The sequence below is a fragment of the Diadema antillarum genome, unplaced genomic scaffold (genome assembly GCF_040938485.1).
Source record: "Diadema antillarum isolate AM-2024a unplaced genomic scaffold, OU_Dant_1.0 seq00001146_RagTag, whole genome shotgun sequence".
NCBI classification, from domain to species: domain Eukaryota; kingdom Metazoa; phylum Echinodermata; class Echinoidea; order Diadematoida; family Diadematidae; genus Diadema; species Diadema antillarum.
In genome coordinates this window covers 503,378-526,529 of record NW_027271958.1, presented here as the reverse complement: position 1 = coordinate 526,529, position 23,152 = coordinate 503,378, and the positions used below count along the sequence as shown (strand labels likewise).

At 37.5% G+C, this 23,152-nt stretch overlaps 1 protein-coding gene across 2 annotated transcripts; it reads left to right on the top strand.

The window, feature by feature from the left end:
* Positions 1–19,114, top strand: LOC139744197 (scavenger receptor cysteine-rich domain superfamily protein-like). 2 transcript variants are annotated; one of them, XM_071654647.1, is made up of 10 exons: positions 1–123; positions 2,417–2,538; positions 4,310–4,624; positions 8,856–9,191; positions 9,942–10,247; positions 10,897–11,220; positions 12,023–12,355; positions 13,432–13,562; positions 17,551–17,803; positions 18,537–19,114. In XM_071654647.1, exons 2-10 carry the CDS (start codon positions 2,460–2,462, stop codon positions 18,752–18,754), a joined length of 2,295 nt encoding a protein of 764 aa, XP_071510748.1. In that variant the 5' UTR covers positions 1–123; positions 2,417–2,459; the 3' UTR covers positions 18,755–19,114. The 2 variants fall into 2 exon arrangements, with proteins under 2 accessions (XP_071510748.1, XP_071510747.1); XM_071654646.1 differs by having other exon boundaries at positions 6–351.
* Positions 19,115–23,152: the final 4,038 nt, after the last annotated feature.

Below are 23,152 nucleotides of genomic sequence, written 5' to 3'. Positions count from 1 at the left end.
GACAGAGCGGTCTGTGAGGTGTGTCGCGACGGGCAAAGTGCAAGTTGTCTTTTGCGGGGATGTGCAGTCGAGTCCGTTAACGATTACAGCGTGCAAACCGCAAAGAACGCCTCGGATGCAGTAGTGAGTAGTTTATAGTATATACTAGCAAAGAATAATTGGTAGGGCCTACTATGTGAACTACTAGACTAGAGTAAGTAGTACTAGTACATGTAGTACCTCACTGGCCTCAGTCTCAGCAAGGAGGTGGGAAGAGTCGAGAGCGACTACCGTGAAGGGGCAGGGTGTGTCGTACGCGTACGTGGGACGAGGCGACGAAGTACACACGGGGGACCGGATCCAGCATTACAGGTGTGCCTGGAGATGATGCAGATGGGAGTGCAAATACTTGTAGATTTTCCGTTGTTTAGACTCAAATTAGAGTGTGAGACATGCAGTGATGGAGAAACAGTACTCTATGTAATCTATTTGTTTACTGCATGAGAATACTGAATAGACATTCGTATAAACCGAAAATAATTCCGTTGATTTGATGCAAAGTGATGAATTAAAGAAGCTAGGTGAAAGAGCAAACTGGCCAGTTCAAGAGCCCAGCACTTTCACTGACACTGGCCACTGCATCAGTGGCTGGTAAAATACAGGGGCCGCGGAACGTTTTTCAGTGTGTGTGTGTGTGTGTGAGGGGGGGGGGGGGGGGGGGGGGACTGCGAGACCCCATGACCTAAAATTCTGCAACCTGCTGCAAACTTTTGGTGCAATACTTTGAATTTTTCAATCTCCCCCCCCCCCAAAAAAAATAATAATGGAAATAATTAGGTTTTTTTTTTCAGGGAAGTGTTAATAGCAAAATCACGGCATTTAGCTCTTATAGAATCTATATGTTCCGCGTGTGCATCATCTGTGTGTATGTTTAATGAGGTAGAGGGGGAGGATGTGGGAGGGGGATGCCCCCTCCCGCTCGATGGAGCTTTTGCATTTTTAGAATTGAAATAAAGCGATCTGAAGCAAACTTTTTGTGGGAAATTCGGAAATTGTCATTCCTCAAAGTGTACTATGTCTGTGGCAAGATACCCCTCCCATATTCGAGGGAGCTTTTTTCATTTTAAGAACTGAAATTCAACAATCTGGTACACATTTCTGTTGGAATATCTGGACATTTTTCAATCACAAAAGTGCAAGTCTGTGGAAGGAGACATAGCAGGATGATGTGGGAGCTAGGGGATAAGCGCTATTCTCCCTCCTACATGAGGCAGATTCTGTATTTTCTGATTGCAGTTAAACGTTTTTGTGCACACTTTTGTGGCATATATTTGGAAAACTCTGTGAAAGTGTAGCCATTGTCTAATATACTTGTATATATGCGGGGGGGGGGGGGGGGGGGGTGGGGGCGAACAGGGAGAAATTGTAGGAAAGTGCTATCCCCAACCTTCCCGTACGAGGGAGCTTTTGCCTTTTTAAAGTTGAAATTGAGATAACTTGTATACGCATATTTTTGATGGAACATTTGGGAAATTATATTGAAAAAAATGATCGGGGGAACTGAGTGAGGAAAGGGTTGATTAAAAGGGGATATTCCCCTTGTATATGAGGGAACTATTGATTTTTCGGAATGTAAGTGATAAGTCTTGTGCACTCGGAATTATTCAGAATCTTAAGGGGGGCGACCGCCTCCATCTCCCCCCCCCCCCCCCCCCCCTTTTGCTACGCCGGTGCTTAGACGGGAGCTTTATGTAAGGGCGGAATCTTCTGGAAATTCAAATTCCTGTGCGTTGCGATTTTTCCCCAATTTTTCCCCCTTTTTTTCTTTCTTTCTTTTCTTATTTTTTTTTTCACGAACCAAAAGTGTGGGGGGGGGGGGGGGGCTGCAGCCCCCCCAGTTCCGCGGCCCCTGAAATAGGATATCACAAGCTGTGATTAGTCAGGATGTGGCCAATAATCAATATACTGTAAAAGTGGAAATTTTTGTGTTGTTGAAATTGTATGTGCATTTCGCACAACCAGCAACTAGGGTGAAAATAAAAGCATGCAAATATTTTGCTTACCATATGTTCTGGTTGATATCTTGATTTTGTGGAATTAAAAACAAGCAAAACTCCTCTTAGCTGGCTGAGCGCAAAATATTACTTGCACAGAAATATTCGCTTTTTACACAACATGAGACATGCACAGGGCACATTATACCATTTCAGGTGATCAGATGTGAACTTTTGCACCAAGTTGGTCTTTACAGTGATTTTTTTCATGTTTGCATCATTTTTGTGTGGGATATGATTTTTAAATTTATGTGGTGTGTCATTGATATAAATTAATATCAAGTCTACCATATAATGATATGATGTCTCAATAGAATATGTATGATGTCTTTTAAAAGTACATTTTTTAAATTAACTTTTTAACTTATTTTTTCTTTTATCAGGTTGCCTTCTGTTTGTAGTGCAGCAGAACTGAGGAAGATCATCATGGAAAGGTCATATGTTTTTTGCTTATTTACCATCTTATGTTGGATGTTCAAAGGGAGTGTTGCCACAAACAATGCAGGTACATTTGCATGGGTTTTGTATCTTTGTAAATGACATGTTTATCACTGATCATGTTCACGGTTGACTTTGATAAATAGATGATGTAGTGTAATTTCCACTAAAATCAGTTGGCTGAATGGTCGAGTTTTCATCATATGAAGAAATGAGTGGAAAAATAATTTGGATCTTTGAATGTTCAAATGCTTTTAACAAAGGAATGTTAGTCTCAATCCCTATTAGTATTAAGTATATTCAGATTTGAGGAAGGGATGATTGATGTTATCAGTAATCACATAATAAGTTATCCAGTGACTTGTACATGAATTTTCAGTGAAATGTTGTGGTTAATACCGGGTACTAAATGCATAAAATAAGAATTGTATTGTTGTTGTTGTTGTTGTTTTGTGTTTAGTGGCGTTTTCCATTCTCTTTAGAATATTTACGCCAAACACTTATCTATAAATTTCTTTTCCTTTTATCATTTTTTTTTTCAAAAGAAAATTGTAATGAGTATCCTTGGTCAGCTGTCGGTACGTCTATTTGCCTGCTTAAAATATTGTACCCTAGTTGCCTTGTAGTCTTGCAAAAGCCTTTATAAGGTAACATTTCAGGGGACTGGGGTAGTTTTGTTGTAGATGCTTACTGGTAGTTCTCAAATGTTTCGTTTTGTTTTTTACAATATTTTGTGTAAATCAAAATAATAAACTTGATATATAATCTCCTGACAAAGATGACTTTACTGTTTCTTCCAATATGTGTGATATGTGTAGGTGGTTGCAACTACTGTCACTATTTGTTTGAAACTTGGAAATTTTGAGGATTCCATGATTCCCACATTTTATTTTTGAATAGATGAAAGATATACCAGTCTGATATCCGATATATGTATTATAAAGTCAATTGAGCATGTTACGGATTGATCACTTTAGAGGCGTAGCATCAAATAAAGGAGAAATATCATCTTGAAAGCTGAAGTACGGCATACAGTGTAGCTTAATTAGCAGAGTATCCTCAATCTTGTTAGAGAGGATTGTTGACTTATAATCTCTTCAGTATTTTTTGAACTACTGTAAAACCAGAAATATTCATGTGCATTTAATTTTGCAAATTTGTGAGAGCCAATATTCACAAAATTGAAATGCATGTGAATATGATTGTCTGCACTATAAATGCCAGTGGCTATTCGCGAAAATTTCATACCGAGAACAAGGCAGTTCACAGATCAATTTTGCGAAAATGTTATGCTTTACAGAAAAAGATCAACCTGTTTACTGTGATGATTGTTTCCCCAGTTTTATTATGCTGTAGATTCTAATTTTACATTATTAATATTGATCAATAATTATCAAACTATAAAGAATTGCTCACAGTTTATTATCTATTTATAAGCATATATAGACTTTGTCCAACAACACAGTTCCTGCTATAGCTGAAGCTGCTCAAGTGTTACATTAAATTTCCACGGCTGTCCAGTGTTTCCATAAACAGAGATATTGCATTTTGAGAGTCTGTGTGCCAACCTGACTACCAATATATTCCATATATGTATACACACACATGTACTATCAGTGTATTTTTTTTTTTTCTTGGGGGGGGGGGGGGATTTGCTATTCTCCATTTCTGTATCAAAAACAGTTTTCTTATTGCATCAAATCACTATTAATTTGCTAATATTGTGGGTGACCTCTTTTTGTTTTTTTACTTAAACATGTTCTCAGTGTTTGAGCTCTTGATGTTCATGTCCATGGCTAAAAGGCAGTTCTGCATTGTTGACTCCAACTCTTGCATAGTACAATGGCCTGTACGTCTCGTTGGTGGCATCATGAACTCAACTGGTCGAGTTGAAGTTTTAGTAGCTGACTCCTGGGGTACAATCTGTGACCGCCAGTGGGATATCCGTGATGCTCACGTGGTCTGCAGACAGCTGGGCTACATCGCAGCCGATCAGGCGCTGGTCAATGGGATGCATGGGGAAGAACAAGGCCCGGTGCTGCTCGACAATGTGCAGTGCTCTGGCTTGGAGAATGAACTATCGGAATGTCCACACACCAACACAACACAATGCCCAAGATCTCGGATCGCCAGTGTTATGTGCATGTACAAAGGTAGATACTTGCCATATATATGCATATGATACAATACAGGGAATATTTTTTCCAACTCGACTTTGATGAGCAATTTCAGCCTATGAATGACGTTTCAAATGGTATCCTGTACATTTCTATGGCAGAAAATGACTGCTGCACATAACGAAAGATAGTTTGTGTGGCAGTGTTATAAACAATGCATAGGAAATTTGTGAAGCAATACCAGGAAAATTATTCCCTGATATTACTCCAATTTCATTTAGTTTGTTATTATGTAAACAACCGTTACATGTGCTGAGATGTGCCAATTTTATGTCATGTTTGTGACAGACAGAAATCAATGGGACCAAACAAAATGTAAAATGTGTGTCATTTTGCATTTCAATTTCATTCATTGCTTCTGCATTTTATCAAGACTAAAGGTAAATCTTACAATTCACTTTCTTTAAACATTAAAATTTTTTTTTGAAAGAACATGATCTGAGAAGATCAAAGTAGAGCAAATTCATCGATTTGATACTTTCATGAAACCATCTTGAAAAGAGAAAGTAGTACCCAACATAGCATAGACACATAATACCATTAAAAATGAAAGGTAGTTAAGGCAACATGAGCAAGTATAAATTTCACCTGTGGCATGAGACATCAGGAAAAAGAAAAGCAAGCTTCTTCAAAAAGAGAAGAATATTGGAAGTGGTAATGCCCTCGTCAGAATTGCATTCTGCGGGAAACACAGTAGGACCTTCAATTTGCCAGCACACAAATTGCAGATGAAAAAACAGGAGGCCTGTGGATAAGGTCCCATTACCTAGGATGCACCTGTATTGACTTTCTCCTTTGATTGCTTGATTTAGTTTACTTATCTAGTTAGGTGATACGCTATCAGCGTATCACCTATTGTGATTGTCAAAATTTCTCTTTTTTTTATTCTTCTTTCTTTCTGCCACATTTTGTGTCGTCAATATCTCAACAATGACATTACGGAATAACATAACATTTTCAGTCAACATGTCTCATAACAATATCTAGTCACAATAAGGTTTTCATGACAGTAACATATCTATGACGTCATCTAGGCGCCATTTTGTGATTTTCGGACCTTGTCACATGATCGATCATAACTTCATAACTAGATATCATTTCTGTATCATTTTCGGTGGACATAAAGTTCAGGTCAGGCTCTATCTTACGTTTTAACGCTAGTTACCAAGGTCATCATTACACGCGCGTTTGCGCGCGTCAAAATTTTAAAAGGCTCAAAACGACTTCCCAATGGGAAATCTCGAAGTTTCAGACAATTCTAAGCGTTTCAAACATTTTCTCGCGTGCGCGTCCGTCCGCGCAATTTCGCGCGCAGAGGGCGTAACCAACATGAAAATGCAATTTTTTTGACTGATTTGGATTTCTGATACTTTGAGTAACAATATCCATTGATTTCCGATCGATTTTGACCTATAACAAAGGAATGCACTGGTGTCAAAGTTGAAATTCTGTGCGCGCGTCTTTCTGCAAATATAGTGAAAAAACATGTTTTTGTTTATGTCGCCATAGCTCTTTAAATCGTCCATTGACCCTATATTTCTATTGCATATTACAAAAGCATATGAATTGGAAATAACGTTTCAAGTACCAATATTGCCAGGAAAACTCATGACGTCATCATATCATCATCTGAAATCAAAAAAGTGGAATTAATTTTTTTGAGGTACTCTTTCTGACATTCATTTACTCGTATCTCTATTGTTTAAGCTTAATATCACCCCAAATTCAGATATGTTTTACTTTGAACATTTGCCTTTCAAGTCCATGTCATGGTTTTGAAATTTGATGACGTCATCATACTTTAAATTGTGATTAAAGGTAAAGACGCAAAATCGGACAAGTTTACGTGTTATGTCTATGGGAGGTGATTTTTTTAAAAACCATACATTGACTTGACAACGTTTAAGCACCTTTATCTCAGATGATTTTGCTTCATTTCCTCTGAAAATTAAGTATGTTGTAGCTGTGACAATAAGCTGCAGTAATCATGCATTTTATTCTTTGAAATCTCCTCATCAGGTTGACAATTTTGCAATTTAAAACTGAAAATGAGAATGGAATGCGGACGAAACGATTCCTGATTCATCTTTCACGTACATAAGTTTACGTTCCTCTAATTTTCTCGTCGAGACGTATGGCCGAGTGGTTAGAGGTGTCGTCACAGAAACGTGAGGTTGCACACGTACGGGTTCGAACCTCACAAGAGCACGAAAGAAAATAATATTTTTTTTTTTACTTTTTTTCTTCAATGGAGTACTACACCTTCGTCCATGTAGAAGTCACGTTCGCATGTAAACACACCTATACCCACACACTCACACAGTATCCCTTTGTTTATCGTTGGAGACTGCATTGCTTCGACTGCTGCAAAATATTGCAGGCTGGGCTTTTCAAGCTGATCATGGTATATTGTAACAAAATGAAATTTGTTCATATCAATTCAGTAACACAATGTAGTCGTGGTTACTTTGTGCTGATTTTATACATGTAAGAAGCTATACATTGTAAAAAAAGGTATTTGAATTGTTCCTTTAAGTCAGTCTTCTGTATTGATGATTATTTGTCAATTAGTGGTTTTTGTGGAGTTTCAGATAATGATAAAAAGTATGTATGATAAGTGCAGCGATACTTTCTACAGTTAGTTCAAAGTTGTGTTACAGAGGTTTGATACATACATTTAGCATTGTGTTTGTGTGTCCACGTGTGTATACAGGTTGGCCATATGACACATTCTAGACAATAAATCTTAATTAATTAGCAAACGCGATCAGCTATGGAACTGAATATGGTATTAATGTATGATGTTCATGATTCTCATTAAACTGTGACGAGTTTAAAGAGATAGCTTAACTGTGTGTAAAAATAAAGCAATAATAAGGAAATTTTAAGGGAATTTGATAACCATGCCTATAATAATTTCATACAGGTACTAATAGCTGCCTCATATTCGTGCAATTGATTGTCATGTCAATAGCAAACTGACAACGTACAATTAATATATTATACATTAAACAACTGTCTTTCAAATCCATATCGATGTTTTCTAGTTTGATGACGTCATCATACTTTAAATTGTGATAAAAGTAAAGACACAAAATCGGACAAGTTTACGTGTTATGTCTATGGGAGGTGATTTTTTTTAAAACCATGCATTGACTTGACAACGTTTAAGCACCTCTATCTCAGCTGATTTTGCTTCATTTCCTCTGAAACTTTAGTATGTTGTAGCTGAGACAATAAGCTGCAGTAATCATGCATTTTATTCTTTGAAATCTCCTCATCAGATTGACAATTTTGCAGTTTAAAACTGAAAATGAAAATGGAATGTGGACAAAACGATTCCTCTTGTATCTTTCACATACATAAGTTTACGTTCCCCATATTTTCTCGTCGAGACGTATGGCCGAGTGGCTAAAGGCGACGTCTCAGAGACGTAAGGTTGCGGGTTGGAACCCCACAAGATCACGAAACAAAATACTTAGCTATTTTACTTTTTTTTCTTCAATTTTGTATTACATATTCGTCCATGTAGAAATCACGTACGTATATAAACGCACCTATACACACACACAGACACACACACACACGCCATATCCCTCTTTTTTGTGTGTTGGAGACCACATTGCTTCGACTGCAGCACAATTTTGCAGGTTGACTTTGTCAAACCGATCATAGTATGTAATGACGACGACTGAGGTGTTGTACTTTGAACAATTGTCTTTCAAGACGATGTCATTGTTTTGTAATTTGATGACGTCATTACACTGAAAATTGTGATTAAAGGCAAGGTATCAAAACCAGCCGATTATAGGTTTTATGTCTGCGGGACGTATTTTTCCCAAGTTGCCAGAAATGGCATAGCGACCTCAGTCGTTACAAGGCCGCTTTTCCGTCTAGCAATGCAAAAGATGTTCACACGGCCACGTTGGTTGAGTGGGCATTGACTTTCCCCCTGTTATATCTATACATTGTTTTTTTTGTCTTACCATTTCCGTGGATGACCCGTGGCCGAGTGGTTACAGAAACGGTTTCGCATGTACGCTCAATATAACTTCAAGGTGCCTATATCACATTCTTTTCTTTGTCGATCACAGATGACTGTCATCTGATGACCACAAGCGTATCACCTAACTCGTCCTCAATGTGACGAGTTTTCATGTCTCGTTATTATTCTAGTTTATCTATGATTTTCAATTTGCCCTCACAGCAAGTTTACGATTGGTAAATGGCACATCAGATGGACAGGGCCGTCTGGAAATCATGGATAGCTCTGGTGAATGGGGCACTGTGTGTGGGGTCTCCCTGCATCGTCAAGATGCAAGAGTCGCTTGCCGTCAGCTCGGCTACCCTGATGTCCAGGCAGTCTATACCAGTGACTATCACTCGCCTCTCCTCCCAAACTTTGCTCCTGGGACTGGCATCATTACACTCAATGGGATCATTCGCTGCAGTGGCAATGAGCGTTTCCTCATGCAGTGCCCCCTCGACGACACTTATTCCTGTTCTCATCAAGATGATGCAGGAATAATATGCAAAGAGAAATGTAAGGATTTCATTATACAAAATATGTCCACTCATTGTTTGGTGTTTTATTTTTTTTTCTAATTGTCAAAGTTCTAGATGTGTAATGATTTTGATTTGGTATTATTGGATTTTCACTTAAGTTCTTATTGCCCAATGTGCTTTGTACTCTTTTTAAGCCTTGTTCATTGTCATTTTCTAAGCTGTCAATTTTATGTTTCATTGTTTGCTAAATTAATTCACAGTAGAGTTAGGTTCTCATTAGTTTAAGATATATGTTGTGTGTAATATCAGTTGTTTTGTGATCAATTCTCAACTTTTGGAATGCATGATTAAGATTTCAGATTATTTCAAAATTGATAAAAATTTACTAAAAATTATATGCTGATATGGCCCTAAATTGTTCAGTCAATGAGTCTTTTTTTTTCAGGATTAGTTTAGAATATTTAGAATGTAAAGAGTAACACGCTTGTAGATAAAGAAGGGTATCTGTGATGTATGAATAAGATAAAGTCACCTTTAATAAATTGCAATCAATGTTATGATGCCAAACCAATGATCAAGGTGAAGAATATGGTGAAAAACTTTCCATGACTGACATAATCAATGTTTTTATTTTCTTAACATGTCTGTGGTAATGCTGCAGTTGTCATTGCTGTGAGAAAAGTGAAATTCATTGTTACCATGATTAGGACATTTGTTGAAGAATTTGTAAACTTTCTTTTGTCAATCTGTTTTCAAATGTTTAACCTGGTGTGTTTTACATATACAGTTATTCGCCTGGTAGGTGGGATATATGCTGGTGAGGGGCGAGTAGAGGTGTACCGGGGTGGGCAGTGGGGGCGTGTCTGCCCCAATGAGTGGGATCTACAGGATGCTACTGTGGCCTGCAGGCAGCTAGGCTACCCACAAGGAGCTCTGTCTGCAGAAAAGGTGCCAAAGGGTGATGGACCCGTGCTACTGGATGGGTTACTGTGTGATGGAAGTGAGAGCAGTCTCTTCGACTGTCCCCTGACAGCTGCTAACGACTTGAGCTGCACTACAAATCCAGAATTATCTGCCAGAGTAGTGTGTGATGGTAACACAGATATTTTCTAGCCTCTTCATAGTTATCTTGAAATCGTTCAAATTATGTATACTGTATACACCATAAATTTTGCGAGTCTAAATTTTCACAAATCGTGAATTCCCAACCATTTCGCGAGTGGTTAAATTCGCGATCGTGGAGTCCCGTACTGAATGGAGAAGTGTACGCCAGACATCACATTAACATCGGGATCAGAGTCAATATTTTCGCTCGCATTTAATTTCGCGAATAGCACCTGACTCGCGAAATTTGCAAAAATAAAAACCTCGTGAAATATTTAGCGTATACAGTACCTGGTAATGAGAAGACATAGTAGGGATTTATACGTTGTAATAATGGTCAACCTGAGTTATTCGCTAAACTGTGATTTATTTTTATCAGGCATGAATTATTCAGTTTCTATTGAAATGAAAAATAAATGCATTGTTGAAAAAAAAAAGAAATGAAGAAGCAACGCCACAAAGGCTGTGTCAATGGCAATGAGGGAAGAGAAACAACAAGGAAATAGCCAGTCTTGAAGAAAGAGTGATATTGCAAAACTTGTAGGACCTTCAGTGAAAAAAATTAATAAAAAGTAATAAAGAGCCTATGTTTATGTCATTTTTTTTTTGGTGTGTGTGAATCTTGTGTAAACCCACAGTGCCTGCAGCTCTGATAAACTTACTGAGTGGATCAAGTAGTCTGGAAGGAGTGGTGAGCTACCGAGACGGTCATACTGTAGGGGTCATCTGTGATGCGGATTGGGGAGACCAGGAGGCAGCAGTGGTCTGCAGACAGCTTGGTTACCCACTGGGTAACAGCTCCAAGCCAGTTAACCTTGATCAGGTGTCAGGGACTGTGTGGTATAGGGATTACCAATGCAGTGGGGCTGAAGCTCAGCTGGAGGAGTGTAATTTTGTCGAATCAAGTGCCACACAGTGTGATCCACATCATATTGCCCAGGTCATCTGTGGACCCCCACAAGGTAACGTGGCTGGGTACATCCAGTGATTTATGTATAGTCTTGTTTTCTTTTGCACTTTATATCATTCATCTTACTTTTATATTGATTTGTGTTTCATAGTAATTCATGTTTCAGATTAATTCAGTATTCAATTCTATATTCATTATCCTATGTGTTTATGTTTATATGACAGCGTACATAAACTTACAAAAAAGCTCAGAAATTTGCAGATAATCAGGGCAGAGTGGGGGGGGGGGGGACCCAACTTTCTGGTTTTCATATTCCTCTTGAAAATGCATGGTCAAAGTTTCACCAAACTTGGCAAGAGTATTTGCTAGGAAGACAGAATATATACTTAAGGGGTCCCCAGGAGGTGGCCCAGAAACCCCCCCACCTTTTTTTAGGAATCTTTGAAAGAATTGTCTCCTGTAAACCCAGAATTACTCTTGTTATAAGTGAATACATGCTGTAAAGTTTGCTTATGGCAGATTCAGGGGTGATTGAATACAAATGGACATCATGCCCTTGTGGAGATCCCCCAAAGTTTCCTAAGTTTGCTATGTTCTCCTAGGGTAATAGTATGCAAGAATGTGTAGAAGGCCAACTTGCAGTACTTGGGTGAGCATGGGACCCTCTCTTGTTTGTAAAAATAACACACAAAACCCATTTAGACATGCAAACTCAATGAAATTCCTTCTGCACATGCTGAGATAATTAAGAAGGATTAATGTGTTAGTCCATGATGGAATGATTAGATGTACACTCCAACTATTGAGTATTTCAGTATGAAAGGGAACACCTCCATTTTGTATGTCTCCTCCAGACTATGATCTACGGATGGCAGGCAGTGAGTCCTCGGAGCAGGGTCGTCTGGATGTTTTTCTTGATGGTGAATGGGGAGCAGTAGGGAATTCGCTTTTCACCTTTCAGAGCGGTGATGTCGCTTGTCGCCAGATGGGCTATGCAAAGAGCACTCCTATCCTCTCTAATCAGATGGAGAATTTCGTCTCTCGTGGGAATGGGGAAATCATCCTTAACAGAGTTCTTTGCATTGGCAGTGAATTCAGAATCACAGAATGTGAGTCAACTCACGTCTTTGACGACACTTCATCGGCCAGACAAGCAGACCCGGTGGGCCTTATCTGCAGTCCGTATGGTAAGCTTAACATTTGAATGCTGGTCGTCAAATATAATTAATCAAGGTATGTTTGTTTAGGGTCATAACTCATTTCTTGGCTCCTAAGATGTGATGAAATCAGTCAAGATCAGCCCCATTGATACAAGCAAAGATTCACAATGGTCAATGACCTTTCAATATCTTTTACATATGTACACTTTCCAATATGATTACATGCATGTTTTGTTTCCATGTGTATTCGTATGTTTTTATTGAATGGTTGAATAAAAAGTTGAATTGAAGAAAAAAAAAGAGCAATTATAACCTTATAGTAAGTGGAAGAGAAATGTGAGAAAGATGTGGACAGAAAATAATTTTATTAGTGGAAATTTGAGCAAAGAAAATGGGATTCCATCGGGATTCTAAAATAATTTTATGTAAATTGTGCAGACATATTTTATGTTTAATGATTGGGTTGTTATAAGGAAAGGGGAGATGTATTGTGAGATAAAGAAATGATGCAGGGGAAGAAACATTGATTGTGTGGTTGTGTAGTCACAGAAAAAATTCAAAGAAAGCAGCAGACAAGAAGGACATATTTGATATGGGTTGTCAATTTCCAGATGTTTCCAAAAGATATTTTGATGTAATGGCTTTGATTGCCAAAGTTCACATATAGACAGTTAATTATTGTTTGATACAGTGGGTTTATCTACCTGTCTGGGAGACAGAAGATTATGTTCCCATGCTTATCAGTTTGACAGGTCTGATCATAGAAAGATGTTCATGACTTTAAATACATTCACAAATTTTTCTCCAGCAAACATTTTGACAAGTTCATTTTAACCTGTTGAGGACGGGCTGAATTTGCTTCAACACACATTTCCCATAGACGCCTTCCTGAGAATACTTGGGACTTGTCTTCAACGAGTCAAGAATACCGAACATGTGAAGAAATTGCACCAACTGTCCTAGCAATAAATATTCAAAAATCTGCAATGAAAAGTAGGTATTGCCTTTTGAAAATGGCTAAGTGTTCTTCAAATAATCTTAATTTCATGTGTGTGATCTGTTTATTCATAGAATGTCTTCCCATATGTTGTGTTCTTGTGCAGAACTAGTTGCTAACCACCCTGTACGACTGGTGACAGAGACTGGAGAAGTTAACTCTAGATATGGCATGGTGCAGATTCTTCACGATGGGATCTGGGGAGCTATTTGCAATATCCACTTTGATCAGGCCCGTGTAAGTTTTACAAAGTTGTATTCCATTCATGCCATTTAGATTCACATTAACAGTAAGTCTTCTTTGTTTTGGTCTGCTATTTTCTTAATTTGCCATTTTTATGCCTCCGCAACGAAGTGGCCGGAGGCATTATGTTTTCGGGTCGTCCGTCCGTCCGTACGTCCGTCCGTACGTCCGTCCGTCCCGTTTTGTTTTTGTCGATATCTCAAGAACCGTGTGGTGGTTTTACATCAAACTTGGTATGAGGGTATATCCTTCGGGGATAATACTTTGTGTGGATTTTAGGGTCACAGGGTCAAAGGTCAAAGGTCACAGGTTATTTTGTGAAAAAAACAATTGAAATTTCATGTTTTTCTCCATATCTCGCAAATGGTTCAAGGTATCTTCATGGAACTTAGTATATATGCTTATACCGATGGGCAATGATTATCTAGAGAAGTTGGGGGTCATGGGTCAAAGGTCAGGGGGTCAAAGGTCAAGGTCAACTTCTCAAAATATCACTACTTACCTTATATTTATGCAATGAATGAAGGGTTTTTTTTTTTTTTAACTTGATGTATACATGTATTACCCAATATATATTCTGTGGGAGGTTTCTTGCCAAAAGGTCAAAGGTCAAGTGAAAGTGCTGAATTGCACTTTTTCCTCCATATCTCAAAAGTAACTCAAGGTATCATCATGAAACTTACATATTTATGCATGTTCAACCTAACAGTGATTCTCTTTGGAACTGTGAGGTCAAAGGTCAAAGGCCAGGTTTAGATAATGCTATTTTCCCATTTGATACTGAAATTATACTTTTTCTCAATACCTTGAAAAATTACTCAATGCATAAACTTATAAAAGGGTCAAAAGTCAAGTAAAAATCATCAGTTCCCCAAATACCTGCACTCTGACATTTTAATCATTCATCCAATTGAACCTAGTTCTAGGAAAGTGAACATTCAGCACATTTGTGTCAAACCTGTCATTTTAATATTTTGCCAATTGTTTGAAACTGTCATCACACATTGTCAAGACATTGTACTATAGACCTATTAGGAGAACCATGCATTATGGCGGAGGCATATCAGTCGCCGTAGCGATATATCTAGTTATCTTTAATTTTTTCCTATTCATTTTCACTTATCATACAATTGAAGAGAAAACTGCACAGGCCATTAAATAACTAATGCCTGGAATATTCTTTGAGTTCAAACTTTTCTTTGTGACCCAAACTGCTTTCCATGCAACTGGAAACTTTGTACAGTTGACACATGGTTAGATCTCTAGTTCCTCTTTTTCCTCAAACAAACTTGTTGCATATTCACAGTGGAACACATGCATATAATAATGGATATAATACAGGCACTGCTCTTGTTTAATAGACTAACTTCTTCTGCATGTTGGAAGTCTATCACTTTCAAAGAGCATTTACCTGTAACTGCTACAGAGCACTATTATAGTTGCGTATTAAAGTGAAAACATAGTTTTGGTAAGGGTTTGAAAACCTGTATGGCACCATTTCATATTTGCTTGCAATATATCGAAAGAGTCTATTAAGAAACTTACCTGGCGATTTGCCAGGATGATGAGTCGTATTTTGAGAGTATTTTGAGGATCCAAAACTGATAAAACAATTTACATGTCAGTGTGCTGAGATGCGCTGTCTTTGAAGTTTTGCGCTGTCTTTGAAGTGTTGTTTTTATCAAGCGTCTTTGATTGTTTTTAGAGGTGCTTGATAAGCGCACACTAATTTTGCATGGGCGCCAAAGAGGTTTTTTGATGTGCGCGTTTTAACAACTCGGACCATTACATACTGCGAGTAGCCAGAACGCGAAGTGCTAGTTTATACAGGCCGCTCCATGCCCATAGTACAACACTGTACAATTCAGAGGGACAACCAATACAACTCAGCCCGCCATCAAAGCGAGGCTGAGTTATCCCCGAGTCCGAGTTTAGCCTGACCTGTTCGGGTAAGTTCTGAGACTGAACCTTTTTGGTTAATATTTCGCATTTTCGTCGTTACCCATCGAATATCTTGTTATTACAGCGTTATTCCGCACATTTCCTAGGCATACGTTCACATTTGGGAGCGAAATTTGACAAGTTTTGCAGGCGTACCAGAACTATGTTTGGGCTTTAAGAACAGTGTATGACTGAATGCTGTGGGCATGCTAATACCAGTTCCTGATGAAGTAGCTGTCTCTGCTAAATTTGGTACTGCCAGCTGTGGAGATCGTACAATTCTCATTAGTCCCTCAAATTATATGTAGAGAATAAATTGTTTTTTCCATAATATACTTTTATATGATTACGTTGTATATATTTCAGTTTTATTGTCCCCACCGAACGAGTTCGAGCAGGGGACTATGAAACGGGCTCCGTACGTGTGTGTGTCCGTGTGTCCGTCCGTCCGTCCGTGTGTGCGTCCGTGTGTGCGTCCGTGTGTGATCAAAATGTTCAAAATGCTACTCCTTCGCCATTTCTAAACCGATTTTGATTCTGTTGCTTTATATGATAGCTCTACATGGGAGCTTTGAAACTTCTATACAGAATTTCAATTGTGACCTTTGACCTTGACCTTTGACCTATATTGTACATTTTGCTTCAAAATGCTACTCCTTCGCCATTTCTAACCCGATTTCAATTCCGTTTGCTTTAAGTGATGGCACTAGGTGAGGGCTTCAAAACTTCTACACAGAATTTTGACCTTTGACTTCTTTGACCTTTGACCTTGATTTTTGACCTATATTGTACATTTTGCTACAAAATGCTACTCCTTCGCCATTTGTAACCCGATTTCAATTCCGTTTGCTTTAAGTGATGGCACTAGGTGAGGGCTTCAAAACTGCTACACAGAATTTTGACCTTTGACTTCTTTGACCTTTGACCTTGATTTTTTTACCTATATTGTACATTGGCTACAAAATGCTACTCCTTCGCCATTTCTAACCCGATTTTGATTCCGTTTGCTTTATATGATGGCACTAGGTGAGGGCTTCAAAACTTCTACACAGAATGTTGACCTTTGACTTCTTTGACCTTTGACCTTGATTTTTGACCTATATTGTACATTTTGCTACAAAATGCTACTCCTTCTCCATTTGTAACCCGATTTCAATTCCGTTTGCTTTAAGTGATGGCACTAGGTGAGGGCTTCAAAACTTCTACACAGAATTTTGACCTTTGACTTCTTTGACCTTTGACCTTGATTTTTGACCTATATTGTACATTGCCTACAAAATGCTACTCCTTCGCCATTTCTAACCCGATTTTGATTCCGTTTGCTTTATATGATGGCACTAGGTGAGGGCTTCAAAATTTCTACACAGAATTTTGACCTTTGACTTCTTTGACCTTTGACCTTGATTTTTGACCTATATTGTACATTTTGCTACAAAATGCTACTCCTTCGCCATTTGTAACCCGATTTCAATTCCGTTTGCTTTAAGTGATGGCACTAGGTGAGGGCTTCAAAACTTCTTCACAGAATTTTGACCTTTGACCTCTTTGACCTTTGACCTTGATTTTTTTACCTATATTGTACATTGGCTACAAAATGCTACTCCTTCGCCATTTCTAACCCAATTTCGATTCCGTTTGCTTGATGTGATGGCACTAGATGAGGGCTTCAAAACTTCTACATAGAATTTTGACCTTTGACTTCTTTGACCTTTGACCTTCATCTTTTTACCTATATTGTACATTTTGCTACTAAATGCTACTTCCGGCGGGGACATATATTACGCACCGCGTAATTTCTACTTTTCCTTGTTACTTTTGTTACAACCTAGGTCTCTGATCTCATGCATGATTATTTGTCAATTGTTTGCAGTGTATTTCATTGTACAATCTTAAATGTGGATATTATTTAAAGTTACGAGCAGTTGAGCCTCTGGCCTATTATATATGACTTGAATGAATAAACCTTCCAATACATGAAAAATATATAAGTTTCTCAGAAGAACTTACAAGTAGCCTATAATGCATTGTCTTCACACATCAGGGCATCTGCACAGAACTTGGTCACACTGACATGGATCTGGCCAGAAGTCTATACTCGCAGGATTTCACTGTCACCTGGCCGACTCCTCCACTTTGGTCCGACTTCCCCTGCTTCCCAGGAGATAACACCGACAGAAGCCAGTTTAGATTCTACAAATGCCACCGGGGGCCATGGATTAGGAGGGAGAATTGTTCCAGTGAGCGAGCACTCATCTCTTGTGTTGGCAAGAATGTTGGCTTATCCATGGTCACAGGTAAAGTGAAGATATGCAGGTGCTTTAATTTATATCACAATTATGTATTCTGTACGATGGGGAATGGGGAGAGAATATGAACACACAGAAGTGTGTAGCATAGGGGTCATAGATATGTATGTATGGGCCTAGAAGGGCCTAAGACTTTCATGTTTGTTAAAAAAAAAACAAACAATGATGGTATGATGATTATATCATATGAAAGATCTTTCAAAACTCTTAATTGAATCGTGTCACAAACCAAAATTTGATTTTTCAATCAACATTTCATGCTAGAGCCTTTCTTGGTTTATATTATAAAGTGTGCATTGTTTTTCCAGATAATTATGTAGTTATCTGTCTGCGTATGTATTGTATTATATTTTATGATTTTTTTTTTAAAGTTGCTCAATTCATGAACTGATACATGTATAAATTCATGTATTGATTCTGTTGATGATTGAAATAAATTGAATGGAATTGAATTGAACTGAACTGAAATGAGGCGATGAAACAATTGTATATTCTGATGTTAAACAAAGAAGAGAAGGTGCTGTAGGGATGGAGTGAATATTAGAGGCAAGTATAGGCCTACATGAACTTGCAGACATTCAAGATGCAGCTTATTACCAAACATAATTGGCTAAATTGTATTGTAAGTCATCTCTCAAAGAGAATAATAAAGGAAAATGAAGTTATTACATGAACACCACTGTAGATGTTGTTGACATCTCATTCGTATTTCTCCTTGCAGGGACTCCATCTCATACTACTCCTGGTGACCCCCAAGATGGTCCATCTGGCATGAAAACATGGCATATTGTCCTCATAGTACTTGCAGTTTTGGGGCTTGTGATTCTGCTGGTGGGATGTTTACTGCAGAAAAAACTTTGTGGAGATGGTAATGCCAATAAAGCACATGGAGATTCTACAGTCTACAAACCTGTAACCCAGTCCACAACAAACGTATGAATAGCATACCAATTCACACACTTGTGCGTGTATGTATGCATAGAGTGTCAAACCTGTTTTAGCAGCACCTTCATTATGCAGCCACTGCAAACCACCCAGTGACTGGTAAATTATGCCATGAAGTTCCAGTATGTAGTGGGTACCTGCCGTGTCTCTCATGGTCATTATTTCACATTTAGCGGCCGCAGACCCCAGGTTCAGCAATATCTAATGATGTGCTCCTTTAATGTACATTTGCCAAAGTTTCTGCATCTCCTATAACAGCTTTTGTAAGGACCATCCATAGTGCTGATACATATGAAGGGTTTGTTTGCAAAACCGATAAGTCCATTTTTGAAGATTTTGAAATACGATCTCAGTCATAAAGTACAAAATAATACCTTTTAAATGATATATTGGTCACTGCATATAAAGGTATATATTTTAAGTTATGGTCAAAAGAAGCAAAATTTTTCTTATTATTCTCTTTATTTTTCTTGACCTTTAAAGGGGAAGGCTAGTAACTGATCAGTGGGAATCAGTGGAAATGCTGGGAGATGACAGTTCCAATCCTTATGGGATTCATTCAAGAGTTCATTGTATATCTATTGTTGTGTGAAAATGATTTGCTTCAGAATGGTCTCATATTCAAGTAATGTGCAGTTTAATGCTCCCGGGTTAGCGTCCCTGGTCAGTGACGGAGCATTAATCTGCACATTACTTGAATATGAGACCGTTCTGAAGCAAATCATTTTCACACAACATTAGATATACAATGAACTCTTGAATGAATCCCATAAGGATTGGAACAATCATCTCCCAGCATTTCCACTGATTCCCACTGATCAGTTACTAGCCTTCCCCTTTAATCGCAAATATCTCCATTTGGCAAATATGGACTTATCGGTTTTTGCAAACAAACTCTTCATATAGTTTAAACAAGACTAAAATCTAAACATTTCTGTTATTTTGTTTGTTTGTTTGTTTGTTTGCACAGTCTTTAAGATGAGACAGTATGAAAATAAGACATTTAGAGTGCTCACGTTCGTACATGTATGAGAAATGTATACATGATAAGCTGCCAACCTGTCTATACTGGCCACCTGGTTTAAGCTGCCTGTAAATAAAGGCTGCCTCCCCTCTATCTCTTCAGTAGTTGCCATATAAGAGACTGCATCACAAACCCAGCAAAAAGCTGCCAGATATTTATTTCTTCTTTTTTTAAGATTAGGTTGGGACAGATTTTAAAAGAAGGGATTTTAATCTGGTAATGATAAAAAGTTATCAAAATTTGGTCTACCCAACCTACTGATACAAGTTACAAATATCCAAATTCCCATGCCATTTTTGGAAAAACAGCTTTGAAGCTATTTGTCAATAGACTATTGAAGTGCAATGACTTATTCTATACTATGTATACACAAAACTGGTATTCAAAACTTTATAGCAAGAGCTATGACGGGATTTGCTAAATTTTCCTGAAACCTCGGCAAGCACATTAATTACTTCATCCAAATACAGTGCACTCCCGTTATAACGAAATGCTCAGGACCGGCAGTTTTCTTTCGTTATGACGAAATTTCATTATAAACGAACAAATACAATACATATAACGAAAACAAGGAAACCACGCATATATCCATATTCTGTTTGTTGAATATTCATCATACACTGGAAAGCTATGTGAAATGAGATAGTACCTTTTTGATTTCGTTTTCATTTGAATAAAGTTGTTTGTATTTTCACGCATGTATAGAAAATGACAGTTTAGGATTCGGTTACAGTTCGCTATTCCAAAGGTTCGATTCGTACTAAAGTTCATTACTCCGAAGGCTCCTTATTCCGAAGTTTTGGCATTCCCAGGATTCCGAAGGTTTCTTCATTTGAAGCTTCACTCTTCCGAATATTCGTTATTCCGAAAGTTCATAATTTAGATACAAATATATTAATCTTTTTTTTTTGAAGGTTCGTTGATTGGAAAATGAAATAAGGTCTGTCATACCGAAGGTTTGTAAATCAAGAAATGAGATGGATCACTATTCCGAAGGTTCTATGGTTTTTTAATCCGAAAATGAAATAAAGTTTGTTATTCTGAAGAAGGTTTGTTAATTTAAAAAAAATGAGAAAGGTTAGATACTTCGAAGATTCGGTTATCTTAAAACGATTATAAGGTTTGCAATTCCTAAGTTTGTTAGTAAACTCACCTTTTCACTTTTGGATTAACGAAACCTTTAATGTTCTGATAAATAATTGTTTGGAATACCTATCATTTTCGGACTAACGAACCGTCATAATAAGAACCATATTTCTTTGTGGGAGTAACGAACCTTATTATAACGAACCTTTGGAATAACGCCAGAATGTTCATAATAACAGATGCTATTTCATAATACGAACTAATGGACATTTAGGTGTATCAGAATCTGAATGATTTGTAATAAAGAACCTTCGGAACAATAAAATGAACCTTATTTAATTTCAGATTATTGTATTACAATAACACAAGTTCCTCTCAGAAACTGAGCGTAACACACGGAGCGAACATACAGTGATGTGAAGCGTTCGCCCATGCAGAGACGCTGTAAAATAATGCTTGTTCCGCTCCGTATTTTCATAAGTGATCCGTATTTTGTTCTAATGGAGCACATTTCTTTTGTTTTTCTTTGTCAGTGGTGCTCAGAAAAGACTTTGTTATAATGAAAATTTCGTCATATCCGTGTTCGTTATAAGCGAATTTTGTACCATAGACTTTCATAGCGATAATTTTGGGACCAGAAGTTTTACTTTGTTATAATGAAATTTCGTTATAACCGTGCTCGTTGTAACGGGAGTGCACTGTTTCAATGCTAAGTCTTACTGTGTTGAAAAGTTTATTTCAGGGTTTTCATGTACACTTTAGTGTGCCTAAAAAATGGAATATGGTGAGAAGCCATGTCAATAGTTGGGTTATGAGTCTACAGTGACTGCTATTGTGAAAAGCATTTCTTTCACTAAATTTTTGGCTTACAAACTTGAGAGTTAGATACATTAGTTGTATTACTCTTAGGCATACAGAAAATTTGAAAATCAATATTGATGATTTGAAATATATTTTCTAGGGTGGAGAAATTTATTTGTGTGTTCCATTAACGGCTTTGTGATGCATGTTGAACATGAAGGTTTGAAGACATATATGTACACATATATGCATTCATGTATGTAGTACTCAAAAGTACTTGTTAAATAGAAAATTAATAGCAAAGCTGCCAGCTAGTACACTTTTGCCATGTTTAGTGTTTGCTTCAGCCAGAATATGAAAGTATGGTTTTAGAATTAGTTGTATATATTTCTCAAGTTGAATACAGAATTATTATGTAATATGTGAAAATTTTCATCATTTCCAAACCAAAATGCCCATATCTTGCTAAATGTGCAAATGCTTGCTAAAGTCTGAAACTCTTGCACAAGTATGGGAAAGCATGTCTGCAGTGTTTATTGTCAGTGAACAGAATGATGAGTCTTCTGTTTTCATGACAAAGACACAATGATCTTTCTTAGCTATGTCATGTAAGATACTGAAATATAAACCACTTGTAATGTCAGTGATGTGTCATAAGGGTGTGATAAAACTGTAAACATAAACAGGTCTGTTCTATACACCATACATCACAGATGTGTGACATAGTTTAGGTGTATGACATAGTTTTGGTGTGTGATATTAGCTGTTTGTATGTTTACAAGTCATGATATGACAGACTTGTATTAAATATCATTTCATAAATCAGATGATGTATAGTAAAGAGGGTGAGAGGGAGAGAGTGGAATGTGGCAATGTTTTGTAGTGCTCATCCTGAGTTCTAAAATGTACATATCTTATTTTACTCATCATCAGCCTGTAATAGTTTGTTGACCCTTAATTGTCAAGCTTACCAGAATATTTTTAAGTGCTTTATAGATGTATTCGTACACATGATGGGACATGAATGCATATACATGTGTGTAGACAATTCTTTGATTGTGTGATAAAGTAATCCTTGATGTAATCATTGTGATATTCATACTTGTATATTTTCCTATGAGTAGACTTTAGTACCTGTAAATAGTTTGAATAGTTCATTTCAATGAAAATTCATTATTGATAGAATGCAATCTGCCAGCTTCCTTTCAGATTTGTAGCTGTAGTATTCTTTTTGATATTTGGACTACATTATAGTATTAAGGATTCATAGACCTGCCTATTGCTCATCTTAATTGTCACAAAACATATATCTGACCATGGTACACCATCACCTTTTCATTTAGTGTCCCTATTTCTTTTTATAGCAATACCCTTTTCCTCTTTACTTGTGGCATGTGACCACAACCTTCAGAAAAGTTTTGTTGAAAAGTGTTATGGCAAACCTCACTGAAATATTTTCTAGTCTCCAGAGTTTGCCAGCA

Bases quoted from the DNA above. Each gene is read 5' to 3' on its own strand.
- LOC139744197 (XM_071654647.1), top strand. From the start codon at position 2,460: ATGGAAAGGTCATATGTTTTTTGCTTATTTACCATCTTATGTTGGATG. The intron at 12,356-13,431 runs GTAAGCTTAACA...GTTCTTGTGCAG, and splicing joins CCTTATCTGCAGTCCGTATG to AACTAGTTGCTAACCACCCT. The intron at 17,804-18,536 runs GTAAAGTGAAGA...TTCTCCTTGCAG, and splicing joins TGGCTTATCCATGGTCACAG to GGACTCCATCTCATACTACT.